The sequence below is a fragment of the Gadus chalcogrammus genome, chromosome 12 (assembly GCF_026213295.1).
Source record: "Gadus chalcogrammus isolate NIFS_2021 chromosome 12, NIFS_Gcha_1.0, whole genome shotgun sequence".
Lineage (NCBI taxonomy): Eukaryota > Metazoa > Chordata > Actinopteri > Gadiformes > Gadidae > Gadus > Gadus chalcogrammus.
Window position 1 is genome coordinate 16,492,368 of NC_079423.1, and position 13,197 is coordinate 16,505,564.

Consider the following 13,197-nt stretch of genomic DNA (forward strand, 5'->3'; position numbering starts at 1 on the left):
CTAACGTTTACAACCAAGATGGCCGCCAGGCGACTAGCGAGGCCCTTTTTTTACAGGAAAGACGGTTGTTGTTGAGGGGCGGGGGCCACAGGGCTTCCAGGTATGGGGGGCCCGGGGTACAGCTGTGCGGTGACGGCGGGGGCCGGGCTGGCAGACATCCCTCCGCTCTGTCCCCAGGGGTCCCGCGCTGGTGGCGGCTGATGCTGCGGGGGCCCGTAGGCCTGCATGGGCGGCCACACAGGGCCTTGCATGCTGCCCGATTGGGGCCACGCTGCCGGGGCTCCCGTCTGGCCCGGCCAAGGGGCCGGAGAACCTCCTCCCCCCCACTGAGGGGACGTCGGGGGGGATAGGGTGGGGAAGGGCCCCGCCGCGAGGCCCCAGGGGCCCATGGTGGTGGGGGACGAGTAGGGGGATCCCCTTGATGGCAGAGCGGGGAAGTTGGACAGGATCTGAGCAGTGGAAAGGGCTTTCTGGGGCGATCCTGTGTGGTCACACATTCATCCGAGTGAGCGTGCTGCTTTTTGCACCGACAAAATAGTGTTGCAACGGGCGTTCACAGGAAGCTTCATTTGGCATCGAGCACCTCGCTTGCGTCATGGGTAACATGACGCAAGCGAGGGGCATGATCACATGGTGATGTGATCATGCCCCTCGCAGTCGGCGATGAGGTCATTGTAATTGTTTTACAGCTCAACATAAAATCGGAAACTAAATTCAACTGTAAAAAAAGGGACCCTGAGATGAGTGTGTGCTTCATTCAGTTTAGACTTGTTGCTTTTTGTGTGCCGCCCCCCTAACCCACAAGAAAACACCACTTTAAATATAGCTGCTACATTTTTGACTGTATGCTTAATTAGTTTTCAGCTTCACTTTTAAGTCCCTTTGGATAAAAGTGTGGGGGACCATTTTATCAAAGGGTTCTTACTATGGCGGACACATACACTTTACATCGTGTGCATGCGGACTCAAACCCCTAGACCGTCAACGTTAATGCCTTGCTCTACCAACTGAAGCACAAAGGGCCACAGAAAGGTTATCGAACCAAGAAAGTTAAATACATGCATATTAAAACACATGGATTAGATGGGACATATTTCCTAGAAGGTATAAAGGAGGGTAGTAGCATTCCTTGCAGGAAGAGTTAAGGCTTTGCCTTCTAAAGCACTAAAAAGAAGTGCATCTTGGGAACAGAGTTCATGGCCAGTGTGACAGAGACAAACTGTGAGAGAATGTAGAGTTATTTACGATATTCCATAAACACAGCCCATTCCACTTATGTGCAGACCAGCCCACTTTACTCCTATTTTAATGGACAAGCTAACATGTTGCCCTGGTCACCCACAGCTAAACAATATCGATAGTTGTTAATTGCGTAGCTACGCTCCAATTCCTTCGATTAATTGGTTAAGTATGACTAGTGATTATCAGCGCAATTAACTGGTTAATCTATGGTGATCTCCACTACTAGTTAACACATCTTATGTGAGCTATAGTTAAGGTAATAAACCCATTACTATTGATTACATTTAGCTTGGGTTCATTAAGATATGTAGCAGTTATGTAGCTCGAGGATGCCTACAGGTAGATCAGGGTTTTGAACTCTGAACATTCTGGCTGGGAGGTTAGCACACTAACCACATTGTCCACTTTGATTTCCTTCTTAAAATGTGTTTCAAAATAAAATATACTCTCGAATCGTTTGAATTTAACCACAGTGTGTACATCATCATATTGTTTGGGTGTAACATGGATCACCTTGCTGAGGGCTGGCCGCAATCTGATTGGCTGTTGCTGGCTCGTCCAATCGGATGGTGAATATGTCTTCCAACTCATTGCTAGGCAATGCCTTGACAAGAGCAGAACAAAATCACAACATTTCAACCTTCAGACATTCAATACATTGGACCATCGATAAAATTAAAAACCCTTATCAATGATGTAAAAGTTATATACATAAGACATCTCTGACAAAAAATCCACTGACCAACTCTAAGAAGGACTAGAAAATCAGGGGGAGCAAAAATAAAATATTTCGAGTAAATTAGTAGATGTCAAGTATTTTTACAGTGAGTTACAATTTGGGAAACCAATTTTTGAAGAGGGCAGGGCCAAAATGATTGTTACTTCTGATGTGACGCCTTTCAGGCTACAGCAAAAAATAAAAGTGCCATAGGTGCTATTTCCTGTGAAATTTAAACTGTTTGAGTGGCACACACTCAGAACGGACCCAACACACACACACACACACACACACACACACACACACACACACACACACACACACACTCTCGCTCTCTCTCTCTCTCTCTCTCTCTCTCTCTCTCTCTCTCTCTCTCTCTCTCTCTCTCTCTCTCTCTCTCTCTCTCTCTCTCTCTCTCTCTCTCTCTCTCACTCTCTCTTTCTCTCATACCTCTCTTAATGGTCTTGTTGGGGAGGTAGGTTCAACCAAATCAGCTGGAACCTGGAATGAGAAAACGGGCTTGACAAAGTGACCCAATAGATAAATACTGTTTGACATATTTTACTCGATTGCTTTCCCTCATCTCTTCTCTCTCTCTCCCTCTCACCTCTGCAGGAATGGGATCACTCTCATCCAGAAACAAAAGAGGCTTGTTCTTGCAAAAAAGAAAAGAGAGAACATTTATATTATTTTAATATTTGTGTGTGTGTGTGTGTGTGTGTGTGTGTGTGTGTGTGTGTGTGTGTGTGTGTGTCTGTGTGTGTATTTGTATCTGTGTGTGTATGCGTGCACATGTGTGTGTGTGTGTGTGTGCACATGTGCGTGTTTGCTCATATGCATGCGTTTGAATCAGTGTAGTATGCAACTGGTTTACACAGAATGCCGGTGTGTGTATGTGTGCATGTGTGTGCGTATAGACATGTGTGTAGCTCATGCATGTGCTGTACCTGTGTGGGTCCCTGTGTGGGTTCCTGTGTGGGTTTCTCTGGGGAGACCTGGTCCAGATCCTGGCACACCTGCTGGATGTCATCCAGGACCGGATCTGCCTGTGAGACGGCAACAACACAACACAAACAACACAATCAACACAAACACAACTAAAAAACGTTGACTGCATCAAAGCAACTTTTGTTCAATGTTTTGAGATGCATCGATGCAAAATTATACGAAACCTACAACATCTATCGATTGACTACTGATCATATGCTTTAACAGTATGATCTATAATGTACCGAATCATAAGTGAATGTCAGATTTATGCATCCTGTGATTTCAAAGCCACATCGCTCAATATTTCAACCTCCCCAACAACCATCTGCTCTGAAATGGGATACACAACTGAAGTGATTTCCAGATAACACTAATCTTGAGTAACTTCAATTTTTACTCCGTCAAAATTAATCATCTGCTATGGAAAAAGATTTTGTGGCATAATGCGTTCATCCCAGGTGATTCACAAGAGGGTTTTTATTGGCGATAATGGGATCCAAACCCTGTAGAAAGGATTTTAACGTCTGGGGGACACAAGCCTTGATGGATTGGAGCGTATGCGTTACCATGTTGGCCATCTTGATGTAGAACAGAGTGTAGGAGCCCAGGTGCTGGAAGACGTAGGCCAGAGCTCTGCAGTCACTCTCATCCCTCTTCAGAGAGCTGATCCTCCTGGCGTCATGCTCATACATCACACACTGGAGGATTTAAGCCCACAGATCAGGTCAGCCAGCAGCCCAAAACTGCACTTCTACTAATACTCAAATGGATAGTAACTTCTACTATTACTTGTAATATAAGTAACTTCTACTATAATTCATTGCGCATGACCAGAGTCTACCACAAGTCTAGGCAGAGCTAATGCTAAAGCTAGCGAGCTAGTCGTGTGTTTTGGGGGGGAGCGTGCCTATGTTCCCCGGGTCCTATGTTCCCCGAGCGGGGAACATAGGACTCGGGGGACATAGGGATGACCCCTTTTGGGGGAGAGTTGTTGTCAGGCCTGCAAAGAAGGGAGGGATTTTTATGGTTTGATACTTTCAAACTGTAGCTTACTCCAAGCTTACTGTAGTAGCTTACTGTAGTTTCTCCAAATCGCCTACCATAGCTTTAAATGTGATCAAATGAATCTCCTGCTGACTTCTTGGTAACTGTCATGTCTTGCTTGCTCGTGTCCTATGTGCTCCGGCTCCGTCTTGTGCTCCTGTCTATGCTGTACATGCTAGTGTCTACATTAATGTGTTGTGCTGCATGTTTGTGCTTTATGCTGCTGTATATGTGTTTTTATTGCATGTGTTCTGCTCTAATCTACTACAGTTTGCACTTTCCTATGATGTTTTATGTACGCTGTGTTTTATTGTCTATTTGCAATTGTCTATCGATTGGTTCTTACTATGTGTTACTATATCTTCTGAGTCACCTTTGTGTTTTTTTTTATACATGCATTTTATTTCCGTAACTTTAGGTGGCCTTTTGAATATCTTGCTTGGGACAACGGATGTAAACTAGCCTCTTAGGCTAACTCTGGCTCAGTTACAGTTTGACTGTTGATTAGTGTGCAATGTCCCTGAAATAAACCAATAAATAAACCAATAAATAAATAAAAATGCATTCCATTTAAAAGTGTTAATTGAGCTATATCTGGGTATATTTCAAGTTTATTCCAACAAATATATTCATATTCCTACCATACCATGATTTTGATTAAGTTAATGTGTTTTCCTATCGTCAGAGCAGCGGCGTAATGTTAGCGTCAGCACTGACCCCCGTCTTTTCGTCCACTATCTTCAGCCCCTCGCTGCAGACCCTGAGCAAGACCCTCTGCTTGTGCTTCCCATGGCTCCTGGAGGCCGCCTCCTGGCCCTGACACACAAACACACACACACACACACACACACACACACACACACACACACACACACACACACACACACACACACACACACACACACACACACACACACACACACGTGAACACACACACACGTCAGACAAATCAAACACAAACACACACAAACTTGTGGTGACCTCAACCCCTCACAGACAAGCTGACGACAGTAATATGGCAGGGAACATTATGAGATATTAAGGATTCGTTCACACGCCGCTGGAGGTTTTTGCGTTGGTGGTTTTAGTGCCTGGTGCTCTGAAAACACAGCCCACAGCGCCTTGTGGACAGGCAAAACCGTGGCTTTCTGAAAACAAAGAAGACACGCTGGGGTATAAAGCCATTTTGCACATGTGGTTTGCTGTTTTAGCACATTTGAGCAGAAGGTTACACTGCCCCCTACTGGTCTGGCATACTCACTCCACCATTTTCACCCGTTGCGTTTCCGCGTGGACGAGGCTAGTTCCTAAAACTTTAACTGTGGAGATGATGCAGAACGCATTTGAGAACGCAATGGAAAAACGTGGGCGTCGTTTTGATCGGGCCGAAGAGTAAACAAAATAACATCAACCAAATATCAGCAACATTTGATTAACGGCCATAGTACATAACTCTGCATCGAACTCTTCAACATCAAACAAATGTTTAGTTAAAAGATAAGAGCTGCCTTGTTTCTTTGCTCTCAAACAAATCTCTTTTTAATGCAAGGTCTTTCCCTTCGGATTGGAGTTATAGGGAGTTTGTTTTGCTAGGGAGGTTTTCTCTTGGCCCCTCTGGAGGGAAACTCCTTGCTTCTTTCCTTCCTCAGACGACACAAAAAAAAGCTATTTACAAGCATCCCTTATGCACATTTTCTTTGCGTACTCATAAAGAAATAAAGCCAATATAACTTGTTGTGCATATGAGTACTGGAAAGAAAAAAAAACCTATTATTCCAAACAATATTCCGATATTTCTTTGTTTTCAACGGTTTGATTTACGTTTCACCTTCTTTCTATCGCCTTGAGTCGAGAATATAGAACGGCAACAATGTGAACAGAGAGATGTGATCACCTTGAGCTTCATCATGGAGTCCAGACACATCTTGTCGCCCCGCGCCTGCACCACCTCGTCCATGCCGATCAGCTTGGCCTTGTAGCGAACCCCGTCCCCGTGGAAACGGGCCGTCGGGTCGGTGACCACTTTGCTAGCGGCGGCGGCCCCTGGGAAGCGGGAAGACGGGGAGAAGAGGGGGGGGGGGGTAACGTGAGAACCAAACAGGAGAGAGACAACCGGTCAGTCTGTGTGTGGTGTATGCGTCATGTGTGAAAACATGCGTTTGTTGCGAGTCTGCGACCTGTGAGACAGTTGAATTGTGTGTGCGAATGTCACACAGAGTGATTTCTGAATGTGAGTGTGTGACTTCTGTGTGTGTGTGTGTTTGGTGTGTGAGTGTGTGTGTGTGTGAGTGTGTGAGTGTGTGTGGGTGTGTGTGTGTGTGTGTGTGTGTGTGTGTGTGTGTGTGTGTGTGTGTGTGTGTGTGTGTGTGTATGTGTGTGTGTGAGTGTGTGCGTGCGTAACTCCTGTGTTTGTGTGTGTGCGTGTGTGTTCGTGTCTGTCTGAGTGACTTCTGTGTGTGTGCGTGTGTGTGTGTGTGAGTGACTTCTGTGCGTCTGAGAATAGTTCTGTTGAGTGTGTGTTTGGCTGTAGATAGCTGAGCTATGCTAGGCAGATCCGCTGACTCACTTTTTCATTAATCAATGTTTCATCACACTAGCTGGAAGATAGCTTGTAAAAAACAGTCAGTCCGCAAGTCGGCTCAGGCCGTGTGTGTGTGTGTGTGTGTGTGTGTGTGTGTGTGTGTGTGTGTGTGTGTGTGTGTGTGTGTGTGTGTGTGTGTGTGTGTGTGTGTGTGTGTGTGTGTGTGTGTGTGCAAGCATGCGTGAGAAAGATTAGCTTGTATAACACTTTTTGTGCAACAGCAGTAAACTTCTATAAATTCCTCTTAATCATATATATATTTTTTAGATATAGGGTATAAATTATATAGTCTATGAACCTGCAACACACTATTCCTTTCGGCCAAGCTGCCCCTTGAGGATGGGGGGCCAGCAGGTTTGGGATTTTATTGTTTTTATTGCTTTGGAAGTGGAATTCAAACCCAATTAAAGTAGTCCCCTCTCTTTAACAACGATCATTGCTGCTGATGGCTACTGGTTAACCTTAGTCACCTGATTAAGTGGTATTTTCTAAGTTTTAGGTATTTCTATTTTACATTTTTACGACTTCCTCTGTCCTCAAGACAAGTGCGTTGAAACACACAGTGAATGCATCTCGGACGTGTAAACAGATATCCGTGTGCCTCATAACACTACTCCAATGGCAGGAAGCACCGTGAAGGTTCTTCCAGTCAGGGGAATGTGTGAATGTCCAAAGTGATGGTAAAAAATACCAAAACAAGAGAGGGAGAGTACAGCGTCTGGTCTGCAGCTAGGACAAACGTTCACGTTTATAACCACAAACACGCACAATTCTTCCAGACAACCTTTCCCGATAACAACTTTCAGGACATACAGGAAATAAGCGTACCAAGTGGTTCAAAATAGAAAATAATTTTCGGAGAATCCAAAAATATGTATATTTGTTCATACAATAAATTATATTATATACAAATAGATCAGAAAAATGAATCATATTTAATGCTAATGTAACTTAATATGTAATTAAAAAGTAATGTCAAAAGAGGGCCCCCTGTAGTTAATTAAAAAATCCTTCGCTCCATTAAGTAATACTTCGGCTATTCTACCGCCATTATGGCTGCGAATCGCCATGGACACAGAATCCATCGTGGCGGCCATACTGCGTAAACCCAACCATGTAAAGCCACAGCGTCTCGGCTGGGGCACCCTACTTCTCCTACTGGACTGCAGCCAGGTCCTGATGGGTGCCTGGCCCGGGCCTGGACTGCTCCCAGCTGGCCCCGCGTGCCCGTCAGTGCTCATGGGGCTGGTGGTGAGGGGCGGTACTGCCCGACAGCGGCTTGTTTCGGGACCCTAATGGAAGACAGACAGCGTGCCGGGCGAGGCATCGCAAAAGAGAGGCTCTGTTTATTTGTTTTCCGTTTTGTTCAGAAATCCTCCTCACTGCAACGGGTTCCAAACATGAGATTCAAATAAAGATTCACTGTAACAACTACAACTACTACTTACTAACTACTTAGTAAATATGAAGAACAAAACTATTATTATGGGATGGAATCGGGTAAAAGTGAGAGAGCAGAAAGGTAGGAGAATCTTACCTGTTGGAGATGTCAGTGAATTCTTCCCCGGTCCCAGGCGTGACTGAAGGACTGTGATGCCTGTGAAACTAGCCGGGGTCAAGGGTCGACGGTAGGCTTCCCTCGTGATACATTAACATCTGCTGGGAGGCAGGAATACATGCAAAGACTGCACGTTTTGGATGAAGATCTGACAGATCTGATATTGAGTGGTATGCATAGTGCTTTTATGGTGAAAGAGAAGCATGGACTGAGTCCGCTTTTATTTTTGTAAGACGTTCATTCTGCCTATTGTGCAGTAAAATAATGTCTGTATTCGCACACTTCAAACACATACACAAAATAGTATGTATGCTTCAACTGTTCCCTTTAGTGATGGTGTAGGAAACCCCTGAATTATTTTAAATGTTTTAAGACTTTTAGTCTTTCGAGTCTTTTCTGTCTAGTAGCCAAGATTTAAACAACTCCTGTTGTCGGCCCCCATTCTAACTCCCTGGACCTTTTTGAAAAAAAAAAGGATCATCTGGTTGAAACAAATCCAGCAAGTTAGGGACCCCCCCCCCCCCCCCCCAACACTTCCTCCCAACCCCTCATCACAAAAATATCTCAGCGAGGAAGGGTGACGTGTGTTTGGGTAATCACAGGCTTCCCCACACACGAAATACAAAAAATGGAAGGAGCCATGTTGATTAAACAGGGCTTATATTCAAATCTTCTTTTAATGAAGTGACCTCAGGAGATGGATATTCAATAATACCCTGAACTGAACATAGCTTTCTAAAGACCAGGATGTTTCTTTTTGGAGAAGTACACCAAAACTATTTAGAATAGATAGAATTTGTTTTTCTAAGAAAGTGTCACGGAAGGGTCACCCTGCTCGTCAATAAACATGTCAAAACGATTATTCCGAAAGCTTCCTGTGACCATATGGCTGCTTGACCATTGGGACTCATAGTTCATAGTTCTACAGCAATTCAGTTCCACAGCGATACACAGACTTTATCCGGAGTCTCCACTGTCCTTAGATATTTCACTGACTTCACAGACCTCCTTTGAGGCCAGAGGTAATTGTGGTGTAGAGAGTGGGGCGCTGAATTCCTGTGGATTGGCAGAACCCTCAACATGTCGATCCAGGGAAGAGCGCCAGATTCACTCCGGACCCCAAAGGGTCAAGTGCTTCCCACATCCGACTTGAAGAGAACCAGGAGCTGGCTTTTATCTCGACGGCCATGTGGGTTTTTTCTGGTTTACATAAAACACACGGCACAAAGCATTTATATACAGTACTTCCTACAACAGAAAAAAGATGTTCCCTGACAAGCATCCTTTATCTTTCATTGTTTGAAGGTATTTTTTTTAAAAAATTCTGTTTTATCGGCCTAAGCCCAAATGTTTGTTTTGTAGTAGGAAGTACGATTTAACTTCCTTATTTATTATCAACACATCTATAATAAAAGTTAGGCAATCAAGAAGTGCCTGTTTTGAGTAGTATGTGCTGTCATGGTTATATGACAGCTGGGTGGCCTGAAAGGTCAGACCTTAGTAAGGTCTGACCAACCCTGCACAGGGACTTCCGTTATCATGTCCCTTTCCATGAAATGACATGAGATTATGACTAAGTACATATTTCCTAAATTGGTTGCATCATAGAGCATAGCTAAATTCAAACGAAAAATCATGATAAAACCCATGAGATCAGATTAGTGACTAATATGGCACTCGCTCATCTAACTATAATAACGAGTCTCAGTATGTAATTCTGTTTTCTCCGCCCCAGATGGAGGGGCAGCGTCAACGTGAGGTGGGTTGGATGAGTGGTTTCCGGAGAAGGCTGAAACTATCAGCCCATTGAGATCAGGCAACGTACCTGATCTCAATAGGTGCATTGAGGACCCAAGGTGTGAGGGTCGGGATGCAAAGTCGTTTGGATGAGCGGTTCTTCAGAAAGCTGCAAGCTGTAAAACAAGAGGCCAAGCATTCTTCAGTAAGAATCTGAAATTGCTTTGCTTGACTGACCCCTTCGGCTGTGAGTGAACTGCAGCCTGCTTTAGATCACTCTGGAATGGGAGCGAGCACAGAATACAGGTGACACTTCTACCCTTGCTTGTACTTTCAGCATCCTGGGCACTTCCTTTTCTTCAATGTCTAATAACTAACAACGACTATCAGCTTATTGGACACAGCTATGGGTGTAGGTCCCTTGCTCAAGGGCATTTCCTCTGACCAGGATAAGGTCGAGGGATGGAACCAACAACCCTCCAAGTTCCAAAGGAACAGCTCTGCCTGCTAGACCACCTTACCGTCAGTGTTAGCACGGAAGAGGTCAAATCTCAGACTTTTCGGGAACCTTCATTTCCCGCTCAGGCTCCAAGCTGGTGGGAGTGCTGTAAGTGGGAGCGGGTCACAGGTTTAATTCCCGGCCGTGGCGAGTGTCAACGGGGTGGGGAGTGCCTTTGAGCAGGAGCAGCTATATGCCTCAGTGTAAACCTCTCTGCTAACGGCCTCCAATGTAAATACCACGTCCTCCTTAATGAACGCCGAGAAACAAACTGGGTCGCCATGTTTATTGAAGTCTGTGGAGATGTATACAGAGGAGGGTACACAGCGTGATCTGTACAGAGAGACTGCCTTGCTGTTTTCACACAAATCAGCTGGTCGGTCCTGTTGATATTTATGTTCATATTTATGTTTCTCAGGGGCTACTGTCAAACGCCCTACTTTAGGAAGAATTGAAGGTCAAATCCCAGGGTGGCGAAAATAAATCTGACAAGTAAGCAAGGGAATGTAAATACACCAGTGTCTCTGCCACCATCGTTCACACTAGGGGGTGCGATGCCTAAAGCAGTGGTGTGTCACAACACCTCGACACCGTGATTAATGGAACAGACTAAACTCTGGGAAACTTATAGCTATATGCTCAGCAGCTGGAGCGGGGCTTCAAGAACTCCAGAGGGATCGTGTGTGGGAACATGCCCTCAAACTTCGCCTCGATCTACACATTCTCCCTCCATTAAGTCTCCTGTGACTGACTTCCAGTCAGGACAGATCTTGGCCGTCCCTAGGAGGGCGCCAGTTTCTGGGATCGTTGTAGAGCTTTCTTCGTCATCCTTCTTGGTTTTTGAGAGCAGTGCAGCCCTACTTGCATAGTGAGACTGGATCTGTGATGACTTGACTACGAAGCAAGGCGGGTTGGTCATTCCAGGAAGACAGTGCCAGATAATGGCACTTTAGGAATGTAGAAATTGTGCTTATTTATAGGTCAGGGCATACCAGTAACAAAAAGGTTATGATTGTTCACTTAAAAGGTGCCCTCTCTAGCAAGGCCTGCTCTGGGCTACTGCAGAAACATTGAAAGGGACCCCCTCCCTATATGTGGATGTAAAGGGCTCATTCCGGAGGAACGATTACTTTCTTCAGGGGATCACACACACTGATGAAAACATTCTTATGAATATTATATTCCACTTCTGCCAAGTCTGTATGGCTAGAGGCCACTTAGTCAACCACTGAACCGTTGACCTTGAGACACGACGCAAGCAGCAGAATCCTCCCAGCTCAGTTCCTGGAAATGGGATGGCTTACTTCCTGTAGGTTCCAGATAACAAGTTTTCTCCCGGCAATGTAAATGAGAAGCGGTGGGAGCAGGAGGAAGGACGGGGGACGGGATCACTGGAAGCTCTCTGGTCCTGCCTCGTCTCTACTCCTCCATCTACCCTCTCTCTCTCCTTCCTGTCTCCAACTGTTTTTTTTTGTTGTGTATTTGCTTATAAATGATCCACTAAAACTTATCCCAAATCCAGGAGGAATAGGATTTCATGAAACCTCTTTTATCGGGAAACCTGGCTAGACACAAGGTCTGCAGAAAACCTGGCCTTAAAGGATGAGAAAATGTCTCTTTTTTTAAAGACCGCGTCAGAAAACACTAAAACGCGCAGTATTTATAGTCCACCGACAGAAACGGGGCCGGCATTTATGCTTAAGTGGCCTTTTCATGTTTATGCTAGCTACACATTCTGAACCAGGAAAGTGAGGTGGAGGAGGTGGAGGAGAGGTCTCGGGGGGTGGAGGGTGGAGGGTGGAGGAGAGGAGCAGGGTGAGGGGAGGGGGGGGGACGGAGAGAGGGGACATGGGCATACCTCACCTCAGCAGAGGTGTCGCCATTGTCTTTTAAGGAGCCCAGGGACCTGCGTGGCTCGTCCATGGCCACATGACTCATGACCACAGGGGTTTGTTGGGTGTGTGCCGGTGTTGGGGGGGGGGGGGGCGGGGAGCAGAGTGCTGGGGTCCCAATGAGGCTGAGTGCTATGACGTCCTGTGTGTGTGTGTTTGTGTGTGTTTGTGTATGTCTGTGTGTGTGTGTGTGTGTGAACAGTGTGTCCCCTCTCGCAACCATTTACAGTCATCTGTGTTTAGCAGCGGCCGCTGGCGGTGTGTTTGTGTCTCATTGAGTGTGCGGCCAACGGGGCCTGGAAAGCACCAGCCGAGAGGAGGAGGAGGTGGGTCAGGTTGTGTTGCCATGACTGTAATTGTGCGTCCACAACAACCGACTAATGGATCACTCCTGGAGGGCAATGGTCTTTATCAGGTTGAACTCACATCAACACACCGGCGCAGTACACAAGAGCAAACCCTAGCACACACAAGCACAATCATTGGGTATACCTAACTTTAAGACAAACGGGTCGGTTCCAGATCATTTTAACTCCGATCCAAAGTATAAACGAGGGCAGCTATTTCTCAACTGTTGTGAAACATGGAAAATAATATATTTTATATTCTAGGTTTCTGTCTCTTGCTGGTTTCTAATCAGCAAGGAACATTGTTTTCCTGGTTCAAAAAAAAAGTTCAAACTTCCTCTCGCAGTCGGTCCATTCAGTGCGCCATCTAGTGGAGAGCTCTACGGGTGACAGCCGGGCACAGTAGCCTGCTCTGTGGATGCATATTAGTTGCCTGCCAATGTACTGTATAAATGTTTGTGTGTGCATTTGTGTGTGTGAGAGAGAATGTGCGTGTGTGAGAGACTTTGTGTGTGAGTGAGTGTGAGCGAGGGAGAGAGAGAGATTGTGCGTGTGTGAGAGACTTTGTGTGTGTGAGTGAGTGTGAGAG

The 13,197-nt window shown here is 45.6% G+C and overlaps 1 protein-coding gene across 1 annotated transcript; it reads right to left on the minus strand.

The window, feature by feature from the left end:
• Nucleotides 1-50: 50 nt before the first annotated feature.
• On the minus strand, nucleotides 51-7,969 carry LOC130393519 (disabled homolog 1-like). The gene is made up of 9 exons (XM_056604190.1): nucleotides 7,726-7,969; nucleotides 5,889-6,037; nucleotides 4,712-4,810; nucleotides 3,517-3,648; nucleotides 2,908-3,006; nucleotides 2,568-2,615; nucleotides 2,411-2,461; nucleotides 1,756-1,846; nucleotides 51-481 (listed from the first exon to the last, which is right to left on the minus strand). The coding sequence occupies exons 1-9, from the start codon at nucleotides 7,814-7,816 to the stop codon at nucleotides 51-53; spliced, it is 1,191 nt and encodes a 396-aa protein (XP_056460165.1). The 5' UTR covers nucleotides 7,817-7,969.
• Between the last annotated feature and the right edge of the window lie 5,228 nt (nucleotides 7,970-13,197).